This window comes from Lepidochelys kempii, chromosome 11, assembly GCF_965140265.1.
Source record: "Lepidochelys kempii isolate rLepKem1 chromosome 11, rLepKem1.hap2, whole genome shotgun sequence".
Taxonomy (NCBI): domain Eukaryota; kingdom Metazoa; phylum Chordata; order Testudines; family Cheloniidae; genus Lepidochelys; species Lepidochelys kempii.
Window position 1 is genome coordinate 73,985,310 of NC_133266.1, and position 24,201 is coordinate 74,009,510.

Here is a 24,201-nt window from a genome sequence, read left to right on the forward strand (position 1 = left end):
AAGGGGGCAGATCCTAAACTGGTGTAAACTGTCATTGCCCCATTAACTTCAATGGAGCTATTATAGTTTACACCGGGGTTCTGTCCCTTGGTCTTTAAATGTAAACATTTTCAGAAATCTGTTTGTACCTTTGTTATTTACTTGTGTAGTATTTGTTTCAGACCACCTAAAAAAATAACATGAAAAATTCTTCTTCTGTTCGTCTGTTGGTGCATCTTATTCTTATAAAACACCATTCATACTCTATTCTAAATATAGAAAAAGATACATGCTAAATAACAATATGTGTTACGTTTCGTTCATGCAGAAATAAAGAAAAGCAAAATGTCAAAAGTAAGGAGAGAGTGTTTAGCTGTCCATTCTTTCCTCCCAGACTTGTAAACAATTTAGATTGATGATTTTACTCTGCCTTGTCAAAAGGTTATATAATTCAGATCTCATTCTTTTTCCTTTGGATCCACAACGTGCATTGCACAGATGCATTCCCCAGTTATGCTGGTGTAAATCTGGACTCTTTCCATGTAATTCAGCAGAAAACAGGATTTGACTCACAGTCTCTAAAAATCAGAAGGAATTTTTAGGGTTTTGATGTCTGTCTGTTAGAAAGGTGATTATCTAAGATACATCCTTAAAAGTCCTTTTAAAAACTTTTAAAAGGAAGTAGAAATCATGACTTTAATAAAAAGATTTAAATGAAATAAGAGAGCTGTAAAAGACAAGTTATTTAAAGGTATCCACAAACACTTTGTAAATGGTGATACCTTGTTTGCCTTTTTGTGGAATTTCTCTAATTTTATACTGCTCTCGTAATATGTAAAATTGAACTAAGGGGGATTATTATATAGTTGGTTCAGTCAGTGGGTTTTGTCCCAAGGCTGTTAATTAATACGTTACAGTACAAATACATACAATAGAATACATACAATATTGTTGCTGCAGAGGTGCCTATGTTACTTAGTAAAACAGAAAATAGAGAAGTCTGAAGGAGGAGGTGATGCACTGAGTTTTTTTCAGATTCTGAATCTGTCATTTAATCCTTGCGGGGTTTTTTTTAAAGTAGAATTAAATATACTGTGTGTCAAATGATCAAAGCCCAGGTGCCCCAGAGATTTTTATAGCGTGTTGCATATGTGAAGAACCTGATATTGAGCATTAGATGTCAGATAGAATTATAGAATATCAGGGTCGGAAGGGACCTCAGGAGATCATATAGTCCAACCCCCTGCTCAAAGCAGGACCAATACCCAACTAAATCATCCCAGCCAGGGCTTTGTCAAGCCTGACCTTGAAAACCTCTAAGGAAGGAGATTCCACCACCTCCCTAGGTAACGCATTCCACTGTTTCACCACCCTCTTGGTTAAAAAGTTTTTCCTAACATCCAACCTAAACCTCCCCCACTGCAACTTGAGACCATTACTCCTTGTTCTGTCATCTGCTACCTCTGAGAACAGTCTAGATCCATCCTCTTTGGAACCCCCCTTCAGGTAGTTGAAAGCAGCTATCAAATCCCCCCTCATTCTTCTCTTCTGCAGTTCCCTCAGCCTCTCCTCATAAGTAATGTTCTCCAGCCCTCTAATTATTTTTGTTGCCCTTTGCTGGATTCTTTCCAATTTTTCCACATCCTTCTTGTAGTGTGAGGTCCAAAACTGGACACAGAACTTCAGATGAGGCCTCACCAATGTCAAATAGAGGAGAATGATCACGTCCCTCTATCTGCTGGCAATGCCCCTACTTATACAGGCCAAAATGCTGTTAGCCTTCGTGGCAACAAGGGCACACTGTTGACTCATATCCAGCTTCTCGTCCACTGTAACCCCTAGGTCCTTGTCTGCAGAACTGCTGCCTAGCCATTCGGTCCCTAGTCTGTAGCAGTGCATGGGATTCTTCTGTCCTAAGTGCAGGACTCTGCACTTGTCCTTGTTGAACCTCATCAGATTTCTTTTGGTCCAATCCTCTAATTTGTCTAGGTCCCTCTGTATCCTATCCCTACCCTCCAGCGTATTTACCACTCCTTCCAGTTTAGTGTCATCTGCAAACTTGCAAGGGTATAGTCCACGCCATCTTCCAGATCGGTAATGAAGATATTGAACAAAACCGGCCCCAGGACCGACTCTTGGGGCACTCCACTGGATACCGGCTGAGAACTAGACATGGAGCCATTGATCACTACCCGTTGAGCCTGATGCTCTCGCCAGCTTTCTATCCATCTTATAGTCCATTCATCCAGCCCATACTTTTTAACTTGCTGGCAAGGATACTGTGGGAGACCATGTCAAAAGCTTTGCTAAAGTCAAGGAATAACACATCCACTGCTTTCTCCGCATCCACAGAGCCAGTTATCTCGTCATAGAAGACAATTAGGTTAGTCAGGCATGACTTGCCATTGATGAATCCATGTTGACTGTTCCTGATCACTTTCTTCTCCTCTAAGTGCTTCAGAATTGATTCCTTGAGGACTTGCTCCATGATTTTTCCAGGGACTGAGGTGAGGCCTGTATTTCCCCGGATCCTCCTCCTTCCCTTTTTTAAAGATGGGCACCACGTTAGACTTTTTCCAGTCATCTGGGACGTCCCCTGATCGCCATGAGTTTTCAAACATCATGGCCAATAGCTCTGCAATCATATCCACCAACTCCTTTAGCACCGTCGGATGCAGCGCATCCAGTCCCATGGAGTTGTGCTCGTCCAGCTTTTCTAAATAGTCCTGAACCACTTCTTTCTCCACAGAGGGCTGGTCGCCTCCTCCCACGCTGTAGTGCCCAGTGCAGTAGTCTGAGAGCTGACCTTGTTCGTGAAGACAGAGACAAAAAAACATTGAGTACATTCGCTTTTTCCGCATCCTCTGTCACTAAGTTGCCTCCCTCCTTCAGTAAGGGGCCCACACTTTCCTTGACTTTCTTCTTGTTGCTAACATACCTGAAGAAACCCTTCTCGTTACTCTTAACATCTCTTTCTAGCTGCAACTCCAGGTGTGATTTGGCCCTCCTGATTTCACTCCTGCACTCCTGAGCAATATTTTTATATTCCTCGGTCATTTGTCCAATCTTCCCCTTCTTGTAAGCTTCTTTTTTGTGTTTAAGATCCGCAAGTGTTTCACTGATAAGCCAAGCTGGTCACCTGCCATATTTACTATTCTTTCTGCACATCAGGATGGTTTGTTCCTGCACCCTCGAAAAGGATTCTTTAAAATACAGCCAGTTCTCCTGGACTCCTTTCCCCCTCATCTCCCAGGGGATCCTGCCCATCAGTTCCTGTGGAACAATATAATCCATTTTTTTTCCACAAATAGAAGCACAAGCCACAGGTGGTTGTTTTTTTTTTCCTCTGTCTCCTGTACGGCATTAATTCTGGAGAGCATATCATATATAATATAACATAAAGGTCAAATAAGGTACAAGTGACCTCCTTCTAGTCTCTTTCCTTCCTTCCCAGTGTGATTATTTGCTACTATAATTCAAAGCATTAAAACACAATGGGGCAAATTCAGACCTCAGTTACGTAGGTGTAAATCTGAAGTAACTCCAGTGGAGTTTATGGAGGTACTCCAGATTTTCACCCGTGTGAGATCAGAATCTGTCCCATAATGCATACATGTAATCGGATCCAAAGGGGAGCCATAGCTGAAATTCTGAAACAAATGTATTAAAATAAAACCTGGCTTATATTATGTGTTTAGTCCTCCCAGATCCCTGTGGTTTTTTTAATATGATGTAATTCCTTTTATAATTCTTTGATCCTTTGCCAGGAGTCTGATTCCTCTGTCAACCTTTGCCCTTTTATTGCATTTCCTGTTTCCCTGTTACAGGCTTTGGGTACCTGACGAAGCAGCTGATGGGATTGGCCGGAGGTCGAATTGTTCTGGCCCTCGAAGGAGGTCATGACCTGACAGCCATTTGTGATGCGTCTGAGGCATGTGTTTCTGCTTTGCTGGGAAATGAGGTATACAAAAAACTAAAGGCACTGTGAATGGCTGTATGTTGACAAATTTAAGATGCTACAAGTTCAACAACTATATTGCAAAACTGAAAATTATCCAAGTGCATTTTGCCAGCATTGATTAGTGGGTTCCTAAACTTCTGAAACTTTGATTGGTCTTCGTTTTTAGTCCTTCCTTTAAAGGAACAGTATTAGTGTAGAGAACAGTTGCGTTTTTTAAAAAGCATACCTTGCCACTCTTATAACAAATTACGCAATAAGAATTGAATGAATTTTAAAAGCAAAATTTGTTTTTGCCACTTGTTTGTATTTTGCATTTTCCTCATCTTGGACAAGGACAACAAATTTGTCATCCAAATAAATGTGTGTCTGTGGCCATCCTCCAACCCCTTTCCTCCTCATTGCTGTCCTTACCCAGTGCAGTCAGTATAGTGTCCTTTGTGCTGTTTGTTTCAGTATTTCGTTCAGTTTTATTTTTTGCTGCCCTCAGTTTTTCAGTGTGCTGCAGATTTCTCTATTGAAAGTGCCTACCTGTACTGTGAAAGTTGTCAGCGGAAGGCTGGAGGGTTTGATAGCTGGATTAGGGACCATTTAAGCTGTTGGGCCCCATGGAAGTGTGAAAAGCAGGTCTAGTTCTTGACATCCAGGAAACAGTTGAACCTTTTGGTATGGGGAAGCCACTTTCCTTTCTGTTGTGGGCAGGGGTGGTAAGCATATGGAAGGAAGGAATTGAATTCTTCATTCCCCACCCCTGCAACCTTTGATGGCAACCTTATTGCCCCCTGCCACTGCATCCAGCAACAAGAAATAGGTACATTATAGTGGGCTGGTTCTACCAAAATTATCAGCAATGAACTAGTTAACATTAGAATCATCATTAGGCTTCATAGTCAACACCTGATAAAGCTTAGATTCAAATGCACAATTATGCAGCAAATCTAAACAAGAACTAATTGTGCAGCCAACATAATCCCATACTGCACAGGTAAATCATCTACTCTGTTACCTGACAGGTTTGTACCTGTGGCATATACTAAAGCTGCCCAGGGTCAGTTTTAAGTTGTATTTTGGGAATTAGCTATAGGCTTTATGAACAACTTGATTTCACCCAGCTTTTCTGGTGTATTCATCCCCTTTTGAACGCCCACATGCCTCATGGTATACTAAATGCCTTTCCAATGTGTGGCCAGACTCCAAATGGCATGCACAGGACGGTACTACGCCACTTTTCCATTTAAGAAAATTGGGCTTAATGCTGCAAAGCACAAGTCAGGTCAGACTGGAATAGGAAGTATCCACTATTAGCTCAGAAGATGTCATTGTAGCAAAAGCTCTCAAGAGCCTTTCAAAACATAAATGTTGAAGATGAGTGAAGAAAAGCAATGTCACTTCTATTCGTTGCCTGTATCATACACAGCTGAGACTTGCAGCAGCATGTGAAAGTGATTAGATATATTTTCAAACTGGAGCTATGCTATTAAAGTGGGATATCATCACAGATTGAATCAGTGTGCTGTGTGAATTATTTTGGGCTGTCTTTTCGATTAAAGGATCACCATGCATACTTTGCAGTGTATTTAAACACAAAGATCTATTTGTCATTCTGCATGGGATATGCATGGATAACTCCCATGCAGGGCTTGGCAGATCTACTCACCCATGCTCAATACAACTGCAAACTGATGACATGAAGGCCCCTAGTTCAGTGAGTCCTGAGACATCCAGACAAATATGTAATGAATTCAAGCAAATCTTGAAAGGCCCGGACATCCCGTAGAGGAGAAAAGGAAGCAATCAAGACAGTCTCGTGGGATAATATAGAGAGGAGCACCTCTGAAGGCCATTTCCTCACCTTCCCCAGAGAGCAAGTCTGACTGCCCATCAGATGAAGGAGGATGAGGAGTTCTTCAGGAGTCTTTGCATTCCTTGGAGGAAGAGAGTTTGTTCTCTTGTCACCCCTCCTTGCTGAAGAGACTATGGAGGCAACAGGTGGAGGACTATAGGGTTAAAAGCCTCCAGGTGCACAGCCATACAGAGGAAAACCAGAGTAATCTTTCGGTTCTAGAGCTGTCTAAGTTGAGAACCATGACTTCAAAGCTGATATTGAACCATAAACAAGTCATAAAGCTCCTTGATGTGGAGCTGCAATATAATGACAAGGAACCTGCTTTTTTCTTGTCCAAGAAGTCACCAGTGCTGGGTTTGATTCTGCATAGAAGCGTGGGCAACCTATAGCTGATAAATGACTGCTCCAGCCAACTCCATAGCTGTGGATTCCAAAACATTAAGGGCATTTCTGCTGGGAGAAAGATGATTCTGGAGAAGATCTTATTAATAAATCCAGTGGACCCTGGTGAGAATAGTCAGGATATCATAATGCCTGTTCCGAATTCTCTGACTTCCCCTCTACCAGAGCCTTCAAAGGCTGTTGATTCCTTGAGCTTTGGCTTGGCAGATTTGTCACATGCCCCAATGTGGGTGACTGAGCCAACCAGTCTCTATCCAAGGAGCTCTGTCCTTCTTTTGGCCCCCAGTAACTTGGGAACCAGCGACACTGGCATACCACCCAGTTCAGTGGTATGATGCTTGTCAGAGCCCCTCGTTTTCTTGTACTACAGACTCTCAGACCCCTCATAATCAGAGGCGATTTCCTTGGCTTCATCCAAACCTTGGATCAAAACTGCTCTTCTGCAGCCTCCCACCTTTGCAGAACACGCAGTTTAAGGCTCTGAACAAGCATTATTCCCCAGTGATAAACTTGGTTGGAATCATCTTTCATAACACACACCTTTTTGAGTTTAAGTGCTCCAAAGATTTTATTTACCTATATTATGTCTTGCCAATAATCACTTTGCTAAGTTGAAATGGTTCATATATTTAGACAATTTAAAGAGGAACATTCGATTTGTTGTTTTGTTTTTTTGGGTGGGTTTTATTTTCTTTTTGTAATTACATCAGAATATCAGTAAAGAACTTAAAAGCTTTTAAGGATGGACCTGTTCTTGGTTTTGTTAAGCTGATTATAAGACTGTGCAGATACCATGACGATGTTCTTTTACTTACACACATCAAAAAGCAGGAAACACTGGTCTTATCAAGGTCTTTTATAAAATCTTTTTAATGCAAGGAAGTTGGAGTGAGCCACCGTTGCTGTATCCTGCGGGCCCTTTGATGAAGTTTGATATACAGTGTGTTAGACAATTTTGCATGCACGCACATGGACAGCCAGCTGTGGATAGCAACAGGCTGCAGGGGAAATTTGCTAACTTAAGATATGACTAAATTATATAGCGAAACAGAAGGAAATGAGGGGGAAATGCAGGCCCCACAAGCTGAAATTAAATTCATCAGCTGAAATAAAAATTTTAATTTTAAGAAAATGTCTGTGTGGGGCTGCAAAGCCTAGTGCCCAGGGTGATTCCCAAGTATCAGGGATATTAAAACATAATTGCAAGCTTTATGCACCTCAGAATATTTTAATGTAAAATGATTTAGCAGCATCAGAAGTTTTTTAATATTTTTTTAGTTATCATTTTTTGATTTGTTCAAAGCCACTACAAATAATTTGACTTCTTTTGGAAAAAATAAAGGTTGTGGAGGGCAGGATCCACTGAGGACTTCTTAAATTTATGTAACTTATGGCCAACAAGCTGCAGCTTTTATTAAATAGCATAGTGGGATGACGCCTAAAGGCAGCATGTGCTAACAGCTCTGAAAATCAGGGGAGGCAACAGCAGCACAGAACAGACACCTGGCCTCCTTCTACCTTCAGTATTTAGGTACCAAACATGCTAACTATCCAAGCTCTACCAGGCCACCTTATTTCAAAGCCTGTGTTTTTACATGATTTAGATACTAGGCAAGTTACTGCACCTGGGAAACATCAGATGTTGCAATGAGATCTGAGGGTTTGAAGTACCAGCCTTTCCCAACCACTCCAGTGAAATCAAACCACCATTATCCCCGCTGAATATAACCTTCACCTGGGAAGCCACCTTTGATGCACTGGACTCTAGTGTAGCTGGTATATTCCACCTGCAACTCACCCAGCCAATTTTCAGTACACTACCTATTTCAGTGTTATAGGTCACATCTGAGGCTGGATGGTCATAAGTAATGCACTCATGCTTCAGCATCTTTCCATAAAAGAAAGCACAAAAACACTCCATTCCCAGTTGATGGCTTTCCTTGCATGGTCCACCAATCTGTTGGCACATCTCCAGGACAAACTCAAGGCTGTGTTTCAGTACAATCCAATATCACTTAATCCAAATTCATAATTTGAGCTTTACCCACAATCAAATGGGTCGGGATGGCGTCATAGCCAGAGCTTGCACATGATGGTAATCCACCGATTCCATTGCATGCACCACCAGATGCTCTGCTTAAAACTGGATTCTGTCCAAAAGGGAAGCCAAGCTGTGATTGCTGGTACTGAACAGCTGCTTGTTAATGTACCTGGTGAATGATGCTTAATCCACTGGTGAATGCTTAATCCTGGTGAATGATGCTTAATCCACTGAAACAGTCCTTCCAAGGTTAGGAGAAAATGCAAGCACAGAGTCCCAGCCAGGATGCAAAATGATAGTGCCAAGACAGATAAGTATGAAGGGTTGATTGACCCATCTGGAAGAGGGGACGCTGTGTCCTGTCAGATGTAATCTTGAACCTAGCAGAACACTTCCCATCCAGTTCCTGGGCATCTTGATTAGGGAGCCTAGCCCCAGCAATAGGGGCAGTGATACCTGTAAGGAATAAAAGAGATCTCAGTGCTCTGTGGTCTGAGTTCACCAAGGCCAGTTCTACCCTAAAAGTAGCAAAGTGTTAGTACTCCACGGGGAAGGGAGAGGGGAAGAGTAGACTTATCAAGCAGAGACAAGAGGATATCGTCTACGGGATGCTATGGCCTGAGATGGCTGGAGTAGGGCAAGCTCACTGAGCACCTGCCACAGGGGAACCAACAATCCAACACCCGCTTGGTTCATTTTGAAATAACATTGTTGCAGGCCAAAACTTCAGGGCTAAGAGAGATCATCCATGAGGAGACTGCCAGGCTGAGGCCTGCTTCAAGCCCTAGTCACCAGCTCACCATCCCCAGTGCACCATGAAAGACCGCAGAGAAGATTGCCTGAGAGAGGAGAGCCTGTGTCCCCAAGACAGTTGTCTGGCCAGAGCTATATAATACTTTGTAACAAGGGGTTTGGCACCCAACCTACACCCCTGCATCCTCCACACCATGAATCCGCAGCAGGTGTCTGAACAGCAAGCCAGCCACACAACATGGCTTCATGTAACCAGCCACCTCAGCACATCCGGGTATTGCATGAGGGAATGAGTGAGGTAGTCTTTCTCAGACTCAGCAGTGAACTGCTCTACTTGGTGAGGGGGACTGGCTGAAAACTCCCAAGAACCTTGGTCATCCTACATTGAATGAAATGCTCAGAGCTGGCCTGATATGGCCATGAATACCTTTGGGCATTCCTCAGTGCCACTCCTGTCAAACACCTCCAGGCCATGATTGTCCTGGCTTCGCTGTGGGCTCTGGCCACCCCTCTCAACCACCTGCTAAAACCTCCTCCTGAAAACAACAGTCAGCAATGCTGTTAATACATACGTCTGTGCCAGTCTCTGAAAAGACAGTGTAAATGTTACACTCTAGATCATGAAGGCGAAAGGTCCTGACCAGCTTTGGGAACCTTGGTTGAGGTCTTGCACATAGGATAATAAACCGTGTGAACGTCAGCCTTTTTTGTCCCACAGCTCATTATCTGACATGGAACCGTCATTGGTATTGTGGAAGAAAACTCCAGTGAAGAAGGAGTAATGTCAATCATCCTAGAAAACAGGGCTGCCGGTAACAGAGTGAGAGTGCCTGGGCCGGTCCTCAGACCACAAGCACGCAGTCTAGTGCCAGCTTTGGTAGTCATGCCCCTTAAAATAAAAGGTTTTGAACATTACAAACAAGCTGTCAATAAGCAATTCCACTGCTCACAGCAGTTACATCATAAAGAATACCACACAGACAGAGCAGCCGCTAGTCTACAGCTCAGAGTCAAGCACTGCCTTTGATAATGCTTAGTGCACTGCTACATCAAGAGAAGTTGAAGGGTATTCATAAAGAGTTCAGTATAGTTCTGTACAAATGAGGTGAAGAGGAATAGTTTCTCCCAGAGTCAAAAAACAAGCACTTGACATAAGACAGGAATCAAATATAAATTGTTTCAGCCTGTATCATTTCTAGTAGGCAGATTTTTAAATTATGTAATTTTTCTGACCTGAAGAAGAATTCTGAGAAACTCAAAAGTCTGTCTCTCTCACCAACAGAAATTGGTCCAATAAAATATATTACCACCCCCACCTTGTCTCATTAATATTTTTTTTAATTTGGGACAAAATGGTTTCCAGTGCTCATGGAAGTACCATACAAATGGCAAGCAAATAGTCACAAGCCAGGGCTTTGGATGGCTAAGCTGTGGTACTATGATTTAGTGGCTGATTAAATTGTTGTTTTTTACGTTGCTGGGCGGTGGCCGAGGTTTTCAGACATGGCTAATGAGCATGGGTGCCCCCATTTGTGGGTGCCCGGCCTGAGGCATGTTAAAGGACCCTACTTTTCAGTGGTTGGACTTTCTGAAAATCCAGCCCCGACTGGGTGTTCCAAGTTGGGCACCTGAAATGGCAGGCATTGTTTGAAACCCTCGGCCTGGGAGTTTAACTAGTTGTCAGGGCATTTAGAGCTTATGTGAAGGAAAGCCAAATAATATCTATAGCGCACTGCAAGCTACCCAGGTGCGGTTCTGCCTGTACAGCCTGATCCTAGCAAGTAGCCCCCTGTTGTTCCAGTTCTCGTTTGAGTAGTGTTGTGAATTGAGCTAGATGGCATTGTAGTCTTGTGCGACCACAAAATTAATATTAAATAATAATAAAGGGAACAAATACCTACAAAGGGACTATAGTTAAAAAGAACAGCGACAAACCAAACTCTTATTTTCCCCTGTAATATACTCCAGATCTGATCTCTCTTCCAGAGGGGACATACTGTTCTGCTAGCCTGATGTAGCATGAACACTTAACATACCCCTTTCAGAATCATGGATATGCTGTATTAAAATATTTGTAACGTTCCTGCGTGTGGGCCAAAGAGGCTAGGGGTGACACTCCCAGAATTGGCAGATCCCCTGTGATCAGTGTGCACCTTGGGGTATCTGAAGATAAAAGTGAAGATTACTCACCTGGCAGCATGGCTCCCTAGAAAAAGCCTTTCTTATCACAATGTGTTGGGGGTTTTTTTGAAGCAGGATTTTTCAGTCTTAATGAAAAGGAGGACTTGTGGCACCTTAGAGACTAACCAATTTATTGAGCATGAGCTTTCGTGAGCTACAGCTCACTTCATCGGCTGCATACTGTGGAAACTGCAGAAGACATTATATACACAGAGACCATGAAACAATACCTCCTCCCACCCCACTCTCCTGCTGGTAATAGCTTATCTAAAGTGATCATCAAGTTGGGCCATTTCCAGCACAAATCCAGGTTTTCTCACCCTCCGCCCCCCCACACAAACTCACTCCCTTTAGATAAGCTATTACCAGCAGGAGAGTGGGGTGGGAGGAGGTATTGTTTCATGGTCTCTGTGTATATAATGTCTTCTGCAGTTTCCACAGTATGCATCCGATGAAGTGAGCTGTAGCTCACGAAAGCTCATGCTCAGATAAACTGGTTAGTCTCTAAGGTGCCACAAGTCCTCCTTTTCTGTTTGCGAATACCGACTAACACGGCTGCTACTCTGAAATCAGTCTTAATGGAAACTGAAGCAAGTGCTATAGGTATAACAGTAGTAACTGAAATGCCTTGATTGACTTTATTAAAAGGGAAAGGATGCCATAGCTTTTAAGGAGCAGTTTTCTGATCCTGAACAGACTAACTCAGCATAAAATGTTATCCAGAAAAAAGTTTTTGCCCCTCTGTATACAAAAAAAACCCCTTGTACTGTTGTCCCTGGCAATGTCTGGGGCTGTTTGAACAAAATGAGATTTGTTAGTGCTGCATCTCTCACTTCCTGCCCAGACTCTTTGGCTAAACAAACCCTTTGGCAGAAGTCCATTTGTTCTTGATTTGTGCACACGGGAGAAGGAGGGGTTTTGACATTCTGTTGCTCAAATCGCCGCAACCTCATTCTCTGTGTCTTTCAACGCCCAAACAAATAATATGAAAACCTCAGGAAAAAGAGTATCGCTTTAAACAGTTTAATGTGGGTTTTTTAAAATTTCTTTTATTGGTTGAAGGCTGCAGGATCAGAACGGGATACGAGCAGAGTTTTTGATCACGCTAGTTCTCATGCCACAATTGGATTACAGAGGCTCTTCACTACAGAATGCAGTGTATTGTGGTGCTAGCTGGGTCCTCCTCCTTCCCCCCCCCCCACCATGTAGTTAATTGAAATGCCGCTTCCAAGTCCTGCTGATGGGCATATTGCTGTCTTTGGTCTGCTGACTCCCCTTCCCCACACATTGGAGTGAAATAGTGTGGTTTTCTCAGTGTCAGCATATTCATGGCATGCTTCTCATTTGAAAGTTTGGAATTCCTTTACAATGAACAGTTTTGGCCTTCTTTTTGTCTGACATGAGGAAAATCTATTCCAGAAAAACAGAAGGAAATGTAATCAAGGGAGAGGTTTAGAGGGGAGGTTTCCATGTTCCCTTTCCAGTCTTTCCTTCCCCTACCCCCAAGTGCCACAAAGGTTCTGTGCGTGCCGAGTGAAATGGCCTGTACACGGTGTGCCATTTACTTCTAAAGGGTGTGCTCAAGAACTTTTTCACAGCAAATGCATTGTTAATGGAAATTCACTATTCACTAATGCACCAAATTAAATCTGGCCCCTTGTAACATCTGCAATATACTTACCCACAGTTTGGGAGATGGCTACGGGCCCTATGCAGTAGGACAGCCTGCATATGTTTAAACTTGAATTATGTTATGTTTGAGTTTGTTGGCACTGTATTGTGTTAGATTCTAAACATTGCTGTTCTCTGTGAGGCCTGAGCTAAGAATTATTGCCCAGTTAGGGGGTGATTGTTTGTTTTAACCAACACAGCTATGCCGCTAAAATCCCTAGCATAGATGCAATCATACCAGTATAACTGTGCTTATACAGACCAGGTCTACGCTACAGATTTTTGCCAGCCAGATCGATGTTGGTCACAGGTGTGAAAAAGTGTGATTTGTGACCAGCAGAGCTGTGCCACCAACAGCCTCTAGTTATATATGGAGTCATAATGGCAAAACGGAGCTTTTGTTGATATCGCTTATTTTGCTCAGGTTGGTGAGGGGAGAAGACTGAAATAAGCTAAGCCAGCAAAAGCTCATCTTTGCCAATATGAGCTGTGCCGACGCTAGGAGCACTTTGCCAGTATAGTATACTGGTGTAGCTATATCAAAAAGCACTCATAGTATAAACCTAGCCAAAAGTATAACTTATGCTCTCTGCGGGACCTGTCATAAGCTACGCCTGCATCAGTACATTTACACTGATTCAGTTGCATCCACCCCGGATGGTTTTGCCAGTATAACTAGTACAGACAAGGTGTCAGAAAAGCTTCTTTAAGTTACTCTCGTTGCTAAACATACACACATCTCTTTTTAGGGAAAAAAAGATGTTCCCTTTCCTCAGGAACTTATTAACGAACTTTTTTTTTATCACCAGGGTTGAGAGGTGTGACTTTGGATAAGAACAGAGACAAGCAGTTCATGTCCTGTGTGCATTTAGAATGCAAAGACACTTGAGCCCCAAAAGACATTCTTATGTGGACATAGTATAAATTAAAATCTAGGAACTTTTTAAAAGCTCTGTATCACCTTTCAACTTGCAATTTCAATTCTGTCACATTATTCTCATTGTTTCTCGCTATTTAAGGAGGATGGGAAAGAACCCAGCATCACAGAGAATAAGGTTGATAACACAATTCTCTACACACAGTAACTTCAGCACAAATTTCATAGGCATTAAATCCATATGTTAATCTTTATCTGCCCTGGTAAGATTGACCCAGCAGATAGTAAGAGCTACAAAAAACTCCTTATTATGGAGGCGCTACTGGTGGCTTTGTACTTAAGGTTTTGTGCAGTTTAGAGTTTAAGCGGGGTTTCAGTTCCTTTGTAATGGACGAAAAGTCATGTTTATCCTAACCAAAATTATGACATTTACTCGGAGGGCACAAATTTTATTTTGGGGAAAGTTACAAGTAAATACATTCATTGGATTAGGAGTTCCAAGCCGTTTAAAAGTTTCTCTTTTGGCTGGTATCTAACTTTTTTTTGAGGCCCCTTTAACCTATATACGGCTTTGTTTTTCCACTTCAAACGTTACATAGAAATAGATCTACATCTTATATACAGGCTATTTAAAAAAAACAGTAAAGTTATCCACTTTCTCCCTTATTAATATTTCTCTCTGCGCTACAATGACTGACAAATGAAATAGGTTGGTTGACAAATGAAAGGTGGGGAAGACTGTAGAACAGGGCTCTGCCTAGCTCACCAAAGCAGAGTAGCTATTCTAAGAGTGCTTATGACTGTCAAAGCTCAGGCATCCTTTCCAGTTACACATGTTCTAAGATCCTTAAAAACTGCTTCTGTCCTGCACTATTTCTGAGCTGGACACTAGTGGAGCTCTCATCCTGTGGACCTTAGGAGGCATGTAGATATTCACATTCTGTGGCCGGCAGCATCCTTGGGCCACACGATGGCTCATGGCAATGGGGGAGTAGTGGGCAGGTATTCTGGAAGAAGTAGGAGGAGATCTGGTATAAGATGTGGTCATGTGAGAAGGAGGTTAGAGAATAGGCTGGGAGGAAGGAGTCACTCAAATTTAAACTGGACTGGAGCTCGTAACTTTTTTTAATATTCTGCACATACAGTTTTCTGTGGGAGCTGATAGAAGGGTCATGACTTTGGAAACTCTCATCCAGAGCCTAAACTTTTCAAAAAGTACTGCTACATGTTCATGGCAGTGAACAATTTAATTCCCCAAGTTTTCTATTCAGCTTCCATTCATTAAATCTAGTACATCTGTAAGGCTCTGGGTGTGTGCGCACGCAAAACTGAAGTGTACAATAATGAGAAGACCATTTAGGAAGTTTTCATATCCAGAATTTTAAGTAGGGTCAGATCATGGAAATCAAAGGAGGGACTGGGCACTCAGTACAGATTACAGTATATACAGTGTCTTGAAGACCACTTGGATACAGAGTACATACAGTAATGTGAATTTAAAATTCTCTGCTATTTCTATTCCATTTTTTTCAGCTTGATCCTCTTCCAGAAAACGTCTTGCAGCAGAGGGCAAATGCCAATGCAGTGCATTCCATGGAAAAAGTAATTGAGATACACAGTGAGTATATATAAGCTTGACTCAGATAATTCTCCTCTGAGCTGTCTCAGGCAACACTGTTTTGACACCTCCATCATCTTAATGATTATAGTAAATAAATTCTCCCAAGGTCTGCTAGCTTTACTTCAGCTGGTTTGTTGATGGTCAGTGTACAGTAAACATACCCTGTGCAGCCATGAGCTGAACATGCAAGATGCAGAATTGCGCGACTGTAAAGAGTACGGCTACACAGCTCACAGCAGCAAGCCTCCCAGCACAGGCTGATAGATGTGGGCTCGCACCAGTGCTCTTGTCAAGGTTCCTCCCCCACTCTGAACTCTAGCGTACAGATGTGGGGACCTGCATGAAAACCTCCTAAGCTTACTTTTACCAGCTTAGGTTAAAACTTCCCCAAGGTACAAATTAATTTTATCCTTTGTCCTTGGAATATCCACTGCCACCACCAAACTCTAACTCTGGGAAACGTAGTTTGGACACGTCTTTCCCCCCAAAATCCTCCGAACCCTTGCACCCCACTTCCTGGGAAAGGTTTGGTAAAAATCCTCACCAATTTGCATAGGTGACCACAGACCCAAACCCTTGGATCTGAGAACAATGAAAAAGCATTCAGTTTTCTTACAAGAAGACTTTTAATAGAAATAGAAGTAAAGGAATCATCCCTGTAAAATCAGGATGGTAGATACCTTACAGGGTAATTAGATTCAAAACATAGAGAATCCCTCTAGGCAAAACCTTAAGTTACAAAAAAGACACACAGACAGAAATAGTCATTCTATTCAGCACAATTCTTTTCTCAGCCATTTAAAGAAATCATAATCTAACGCATACCTAGCTAGATTACTTACTAAAAGTTCTAAAACTCCATTCCTGGTCTATCCCCGGCAAAAGCAGCGTACCGACAGACACAGACCCTTTCTTTCTCTCCCTCCTCCCAGCTTTTGAAAGTATCTTGTCTCCTCATTGGTCATTTTAGTCAGGTGCCAGCGAGGTTACCTTTAGCTTCTTAACCCTTTACAGGTGAGAGGATTTGTCCTCTGGCCAGGAGGGATTTTAAAGGGGTTTACCCTTCCCTTTATATTTATGATAGCTCTAAAAAGGGCTGTGTCGACATTGTGCTTCAGGCTGGAGCCCAGGCTCTGAAATCCATCACCCATCGACTGGGAGGCTTAAGGCACAACTTCAAAGCGTTGTCTACGCAGCTTTTCTTACCACGATAGCACAAGCCTGCCTTGCTGCCCCAGGCTGTGAAACATACCTGTAGTGTTCAGACATGAGGTCAGACTGGAGGAGGATGGGTTTATCTTTTGGTTTCCTTTCTCTCACCCTAACCCAAAACCAACTGTAAACCCAAGTGATGCATTTCTCTTAGTAATCGTACACATAAAGCAAATTGTCCTGCTGTTGGTGAAGAAATTGAAGTTGAGGCCATTTGTTAAAGGAACTAAACACAGGTTAACATCAGGTTTCCTCCTTGTGCTGTGTGTGGTGGGATGTATCCGTAGTGCTTATGTACAGCCTATCATGGCTATTAAAGAAGTGGAATTGGGAATTGTTACAGCTTCTAATTACGAACGAACATTAATAGAACTTAAACCCAGCATTGGGTAGAAGTACTGGAATCATAGGCTTGCCTACGCTTTTAACAGTAAAATGCTGCCGTGTCAGCATGGAACATTTTGAACTCTTCTGCTAATGGTGTTGTTTATTTGTAGCTTCAAGAGACCCCAAGCAAGATTGGGTCTCCAATATGCCAAACACATACACACAGAAGAAGCTATTCCTAGATTATTTTATAATCTAAATAGAAAAGACAAGTTGGAGAAGGAAAGTGTTGTCCCCATTTTACAGGTAGGGAAGCAAGGACCTGAGAAATTAAGGGCAAAATTTTCAGAAGTGAGTAAGATACCTAGGAGTTTTAAGTCACATTGGAAGTTACTTGGATTTTGGCTCCTAAGTACCTAAGTGACTTTTGAAAATGGACTTTAGGCTCCTAAATCATTTGAGTGTTTTTGAAAAGTTTGCCAAAGTATCTTGCCCAAGGTCCCACAGGCAGTCTGTGGCAGAGTCAGCAGTTGAACCAATTTCTCCAGTCCAGTGCCTTAACCACAAAACAACCTTTCCTTTTTCTGTATTCTTGTTCCTTAGCTCTAAATTTCTGAGGATTTTTAAGAATCCAACTGTCACTGCTGCTTCCTCACCTAAACCTAGCTCAGGTGTTGGTGACGTTAAACTTTTTCACAACCAGGAATTATAAGGTTTCCAAACTGCCATGGGGCTTCAGGTGAGGAATAAGCAGCAAAAGCAGGTGAACTCTCCATTTAGTATCTTCCACCTGTCTTTAGCCGTTCAAAGCAGAAGAGCAGTTTCATTCACAACCAGTGGATCCAGAACCAGAGCTGAATCAGAGTTTGCTTGGAAGGATGCTGGGAAAGCATATTCAACAAAGTCTTCGGCAATGCAGGGCAGAAGTTTGTTTTCACATGTTTCTTCCAGTGCTGAATGGCCACAGAATCCAGGGTTCTTGGCGGACAGTAATTCTGACTTTGGACTGTGTTGACATATCAGCCTCTTCATTCCACTTTAATTTTAAATGCACCTTATTGTCTGAAGGAGACAAACTGGGGTGAAATCCTGACCCTCTCTTCCCCCCCCAGGCCAATGGCAAAATTCCCACTGATTTCAGTGGCACCAAGATTTTACCCCGATTTCCAAGAAACTGCTTCGTTAAAACTGCTTCTGCATCCATTGTGCTGTGCCCAGGTGTAAAGTTCAGATATAGTGAAAAATTGTTGCCTCTAAATACTTTAAATGTCTTAGCAAACAAACTGTTTGTGCTAATTATATGCTGGTTTCCATAGCTACAGTAAACACTTATTTAAAAACAGATCTTTATTATGACAGCACCGCTGTGATAACATATGTTAACAAAGCAGCATGGTACTAATGCCAGATATTCAGCTAATAACTGTACTGTTGCTGTAGAATTAGCCAGACTGTTTATCATTGTGAATCATCATAGTTACCATGTAGAAGTCCACTGGCTTTTCCATATGGAGAACTCCTCAGCTTCTCGCTTTGGGAGGCCATCGTTACCTCAGATTGGCCAGCATATTTATCGGATAACCAGATCTTCAGACTGAGCACTCATGTACCAGATTCCTTTCTGCAGCTCTTGATACTAAATTGGTCACAGTGATGATTTTACAACCATGTCTGTATTCCAGTCTTCATGTATCCAGGGCTGCAAAATTACTATGGTATTTTCCCCCTCACTGTGTTGTGAGCCATAAAAGCAAATGAACAAATACATTAAAAGCGCTGATGAACTGTTCTGTTTTTTGAACCATGACCTCTGCCTCTGTCTGAGACATTTGGGCTGTACCGCTCTGCTGGCAAATACTAGAGGCAGCTCAGACTTATCCATGGGTCTCTGGATGTTTTGCCACCTTGCCAAAGGTTTCTCTGGCTCTGGCCATGGAGACAGAGCAGTGGTTCAGCACTCCTGCCTTTATCTGTTGCTAACTTGGATTTGGAAGCCAAACTTAGGGGCAGCAGGGAGTAGTATCCTCCACTTCATCCCATCCCCAGTCTGTGGGGAAGGTACTCTTTCATGGATAATCCTCTGAACTGAACAACACTAAGCCTCTTCCTTCTGTGTCCCTTTTCCCCCCTCCTCCCCCGCACTCAGCCCCAAACTCAGCATGATCAACTCGGCTAAATGGAGCAGGCAAAGGCCAAGAGATGTTCCATGTGTGAGGGGAGCCGTGGAAGGGGAGCTCGGTTGCATTTGCTCCCAGTCCACAGCTCGGGGAAGGAGCACTGAGTGTGGATGGCTTGCTGGGGTCTCTGCATCCTCCCACATCAGCCAAGACTAGGGTTACCATATTTCAGGTTCTCAAAAAGAGAGCATTGTGGGGGGGTACATTGGGGGAGCTGGAGGAAGTGCCTGCAGCAGGGGTACTCACTGGAGGTGGGGCGGAGGGAGAGTGTCAATCCCTGTCAACCAGCTGGCACAAGCCCAGGATGCAGTGACATCTGTCAGTCAGTGCCTCCTTGTGGGACCCTCGCCCCAGGGCTGCAAGCTGGAGGCCTGAGTGGGTGGGATCTGACAACTGTGGCTACAGGAAAATGGACCAATCAGCTGTCGATGCGGGGGAGGGACAAATCAGGAAGCGAACCAATCGAAGCTCTTTCTAAATTGCAGTAGAAAGAAGAAAAGGAGTACTTGTGGCACCTTAGAGACTAACCAATTTATTTGAGCATGAGCTTTCGTGAGCTACAGCTCACTTCATCGGATGCATGCCGTGAGCTGTAGCTCATGAAAGCTCATGCTCAAATAAATTGGTTAGTCTCTAAGGTGCCACAAGTACTCCTTTTCTTTTTGCGAATACAGACTAACACGGCTGTTACTCTGAAACCTGTCTAAATTGCAGTGTCTGCTCAGAAAACCCCCTGGACATTGCCTGTTGTTTGAAAAATCCACCTGGACGGAGGACGAAGGCTCAAAAAACAGGCAATGTCCGGAAAAACCCGGGCATATGGTAACCCTAGCCAAGACTACTCCAGTGCCACCTCCTCAAGAACCCCACCACCAGGCTGCAGCTCCCAGCTGCAACTCTGAGAGTGGGGAGCCCGTAATAAATTAATACAGGTTCAGGCTGTATTTACTTCTCCTTGTAAGCTGCATAGGATTTGAGGAGGAAGGATGGATGTGTCTTCCCCACACAAACCCCAGCCCTCCATAGGCTCTGGAGAGAAGGGATGAGACATCCTCAGATGTGGTTGCATTTAATTGGTAGGTGATATGATTCCTATATGTGTAGAGAGAGTTTTTCAAAAGTGCCCAGCGTTGGCTTTGAAAAACCAGTGGGAGTTTTAGCAGAGGCTTCAATGGGATCTCAGATAGGCCAATGCTGAGTGCTTTGAAAATCTCACCCATAAGGTTTCAAGTATCAGGCTCAATCTGAGTGCAAGACTGTGGTGACACTAAAAGACCAAGCCCCAAGTCTGCTCACTTTTCATAATAACTCATAACATCATAACTGTGTGGTGCAACAGCTGGCCTAACCGTCTGTTTTCGTATGTCTCGTTTAGGCAAGTATTGGCATTCTCTCCAGCGTTACTCCTCCACGGTGGGGTATTCCTTGATCGAGGCACAGAAGTGTGAGACTGAAGAAGCAGAAACAGTAACAGCCATGGCATCTCTGTCAGTGGGCGTGAAGCCATCTGACAAGAGGTGAGTTCCCTTCACTTCCATCCATCTAACAATTCTCAGAGATAGGAGCCGTTAGTAGGGTGGACAATGATGTGTGTAACCATCTGGTGATGCAGTGCAGAGTCTGACTTCATTTTTTTGTCATTTCCTTTTAACTGGACACATTCCCAGTATCTTCAGGGTAATTATTTCAACAGTAAGTGGCTCCTGCCCCTCTGTTTTATTACACCCCCTCAGACTAGCCAGAACAATGCTGACAGTGCCAACCATGTCTTGAATCTTAATATGTTACGCACACACTGTCTCGTCCGGTCCAAAGCAGCCAAGCACACGCGTTCATCAAGACTGGAGGGGTGTCAGCTCCTCAGTGTGATGATCTTGAACTTTAGAAAACCTGGAGAAATGCTTCTCTTTCCACTTGTAGCAGACTCTCCAAAAAGTTTGAAAGACAGTTTAATTCTTAACAGACTGGGTGAGTAAAACTTACATGGGTTGGTAGGGGAGGGTTTGCAAACTGGGTGTTAGTGAGCATTTTGGGTAAAACACACATTAGTGCGGAAGAGAAAGTGTAACACTTTTGTACACAGCACACTGTGAATTTCTCATCCTTGTCATGCCCCTCCCCTTTTTTCTTTTTCTCCCTCCACCCATCCTGCCTCCTTTGGGTGAAATTGTTTACAGACCAGATGATGAACCCATGGAAGAGGAGCCTCCCCTGTAGCATTCACCTTTGAACTGGAGTTCTCCTGTTTGTTCGTCTTTGTCTTGAAGCTCTGCCAAGAAGCTTTCTCTTGTTACTCCTGCGTCCTGTCATGGTTTTCTTACAGAATACAGAAGGGACAACCAGGTGTAAAACACAGCAACAGAAAAATCTCTCCATATATATACACACGTATACAGTATATACAGAAAAGGAAAAATGCTGGTGAAGAGCAGCAGTGTTGAAGACAAGCATGTATGCTGGGCACTCTTCTTCTGCTCCTCAATGGAAGCCATAAGGGGAACAAAGCCCATGAAAGTCTTTGGCAAAGTTGTCAATTTTTTTCTAAAAATAATAATTAAAGATTCAACAACACAAAAACAAACAAACTTCATTTAAAACTGGTGCTTAAAGTTTGATTACCCACAATTCAGCAATCTCCGTTTGAACCACTCAACCCATCTTGTAGTTTTGTTTCTTGGATTTTTTTTTAAATGGCTCTCGCCTACCTGTGAGTCGGACATTCTCTTCAAAACCAGAACCAATGCAAGATGGTGTATTTTTAATGGGGAGGGTGGGGGAAAGAGGACTAGTCTATATATATATATATATATATATATATATATACATACACACACACACATATATATTTAAAAAAAATACAAAAAAAAAAAAGGAGGAAATGGAGCTCAGAAGGAGTCGGCTTTAGTAACTCCAAAGCCATCTGAAGATGAGTTTGTGCCTTTTTTTTTAATTGAGCTGATGGATTTGGTGCAGCTGGATTTTCTGAAGTTTGAGGAACAATGCCTTAAGAAAAAGAACAGCAGCAGTTTGTCAACATATTTCCTCTGGGAAAGCCAAGAACTGCCATTGGGAAGGAAGACTGGTTTGTGCTGGCATGATTACTGGAAGCAGGCATCAGCTGGATAGAGCATCTCCAAAACTGTCTGAAGTTTGGATTTTTTTTGTTTTGTTTTATTGCTGTGGGGAAAAAAATTAAGGTAGTTGCCAAGGAAGTGGCAAATACTGTTGGATCTTTGAAATTCAACCAATATTGAAAACACATTTTCAAACATTTCTCTCTCAGACATTATGTAGAAATTGAATTTACCAATCTGGTTGTTGAAGCATGCAATAGACACAACTGCAGTTTTAAGATTGGAATGCTTTTCATTAAAAGCAACTAGCATGAGATATTGCTTAAATTGTTAGGTGTGTGTGAGTGTGTGTATGTGTGTGTGTATATATATATATATATATACACACACATACATATATATATATATACATATATATATAAATAAAACAAATGTATTCCAAGCTTAAAAATCTGATTCTTATGAATTATTGATAAATATTTATAATGCATTTATATAAAATATATATAATAAATGCAGACTATAAAAGTAGCCATTGAAAGGTCTCTAATGAAAGATTTATTTGTTAATTGGAATGTAAAGGTGCTTTTGGAGAGGGATCTAGTTTGAAACTTGAGCATTTTCAAACTACAGTTTGGAAAGTTTTCAGAACACCAACACATTAGCCACTGGGCAACTACCCTAAACATTTGTATTTTAATTTAAGGTTTTCTATCAAAAAAAATGAGTTTTTAAGCAAAGATTATGAATTTCCTGTTAATTTTTATATTGATATTTCACAAAAACCCTAAAGAAGCCTTGTTTGTGTGAATCTTACATTTATTTTACATTGGGCAGTTGTTTTTCTGAATGGTAACAATGTCAACATTTTTCTTCCCTAATCTCATGCATGTACATTACTTTCTGTGGGGATTTTTTTAAGTCTCTTGTACAGTGAGCAGCTTTTCACAGATGTAAGGAACTGTTGCAGATTGTCAGAGTTTATTTTCAGAAAGCGTGCATTTAACTAAAAGAGGGGAATCCAATGGTCTCTTTTGTATGATACCAATGATTGTATATTTCCTCAGTTCTGTGATAGAAGCTGTGTAAAGAAAATAAGGAGTTTTACCTTAAGCATAGTAGTATTACAATGGGTAATGTATCATATCCTCCATGTGGATTGTGGTGAGGATTATATATGGCATTAGTAGCTACCATATTGAAGGCTTGCCAGACACTATTGAGGCAACTAGCATTCACTCACGCACACTAAGCATCTTTCTGAACCACCATTGCTAGAATTGTAATTTTAGTCCTCCAAAGAACTTTTTTTTCAAATTTATTTTTAAGATGAAGTCATTGTTGGGTGAGAGAGTTTTAATCTTCAGCTCCATTGATTTTTTCCCTATTGCCTTTCGGAGCTGGCCCTCAGTATAAGCAGATAATCCTTGAGTTGTGGAGTTAAGTGACTAAAGGAGACCAAATTGACACATGTACCTTTTCAAAGCAGAGTAGGATAGTACAGATCCTTTATCTGAACAACCAAGGGTATTTTTAATTTTTTTTTATTATTATGACAACTGACAGGGTCATTTTGTATTAACTTATTTTCCAGTTCTTGATGTAGGTTTTTCATTCCATTCAGAACATACTGAATTCAGGCTTGTGGAAAGAATTTGAAACATACCATACAAGTGAGCAAGCGCAAGAGGGTTCTTTGCTTTGTTTTACAATGCAATTTAAAAAACAGACACTACTGTATTTGAGTTTTTGCTAACCCAAGTACCTTTAAAATTATGAAATGTTTTGGTTATTAGAACTGTCTTCAGCATATTCTAACAGTAAGGTTCAAATATAAAAATGCAAAATATGTGTATGCATTGGTTTTTTAAATGACCACTTTGCTGCTGTGATCTAAAACATAATTTGGCTGTGGAATCCTGTGATTTCATATTTTAAATCATTTACCCATTCATAAATGTTGGCAATATCAACATATACACGATCCTATTTGTATCCAGACCGTCCTAACCCTTTTTTTATTAACAATCTTGGTATCACTTGTGGAAAATATTTGTGTTCCTCTTTCCTTGTGAACAATTG

General features: G+C 42.0%; 1 protein-coding gene across 9 annotated transcripts in view; it reads left to right on the plus strand.

The window, feature by feature from the left end:
* HDAC4 (histone deacetylase 4) overlaps positions 1-22,888 on the plus strand; it is a 469,205-nt gene extending 446,317 nt beyond the window's left edge. For all 9 annotated transcript variants that reach the window (XM_073306830.1, XM_073306829.1, XM_073306834.1 and 6 more), the window contains 4 exons: positions 3,807-3,940; positions 15,242-15,326; positions 20,421-20,562; positions 21,223-22,888. In XM_073306830.1, the coding sequence (XP_073162931.1) occupies positions 3,807-3,940; positions 15,242-15,326; positions 20,421-20,562; positions 21,223-21,262 (401 nt within the window). In that variant the 3' untranslated portion in view covers positions 21,263-22,888. The remainder of the gene's footprint in view (positions 1-3,806; positions 3,941-15,241; positions 15,327-20,420; positions 20,563-21,222) is intronic.
* Positions 22,889-24,201: the final 1,313 nt, after the last annotated feature.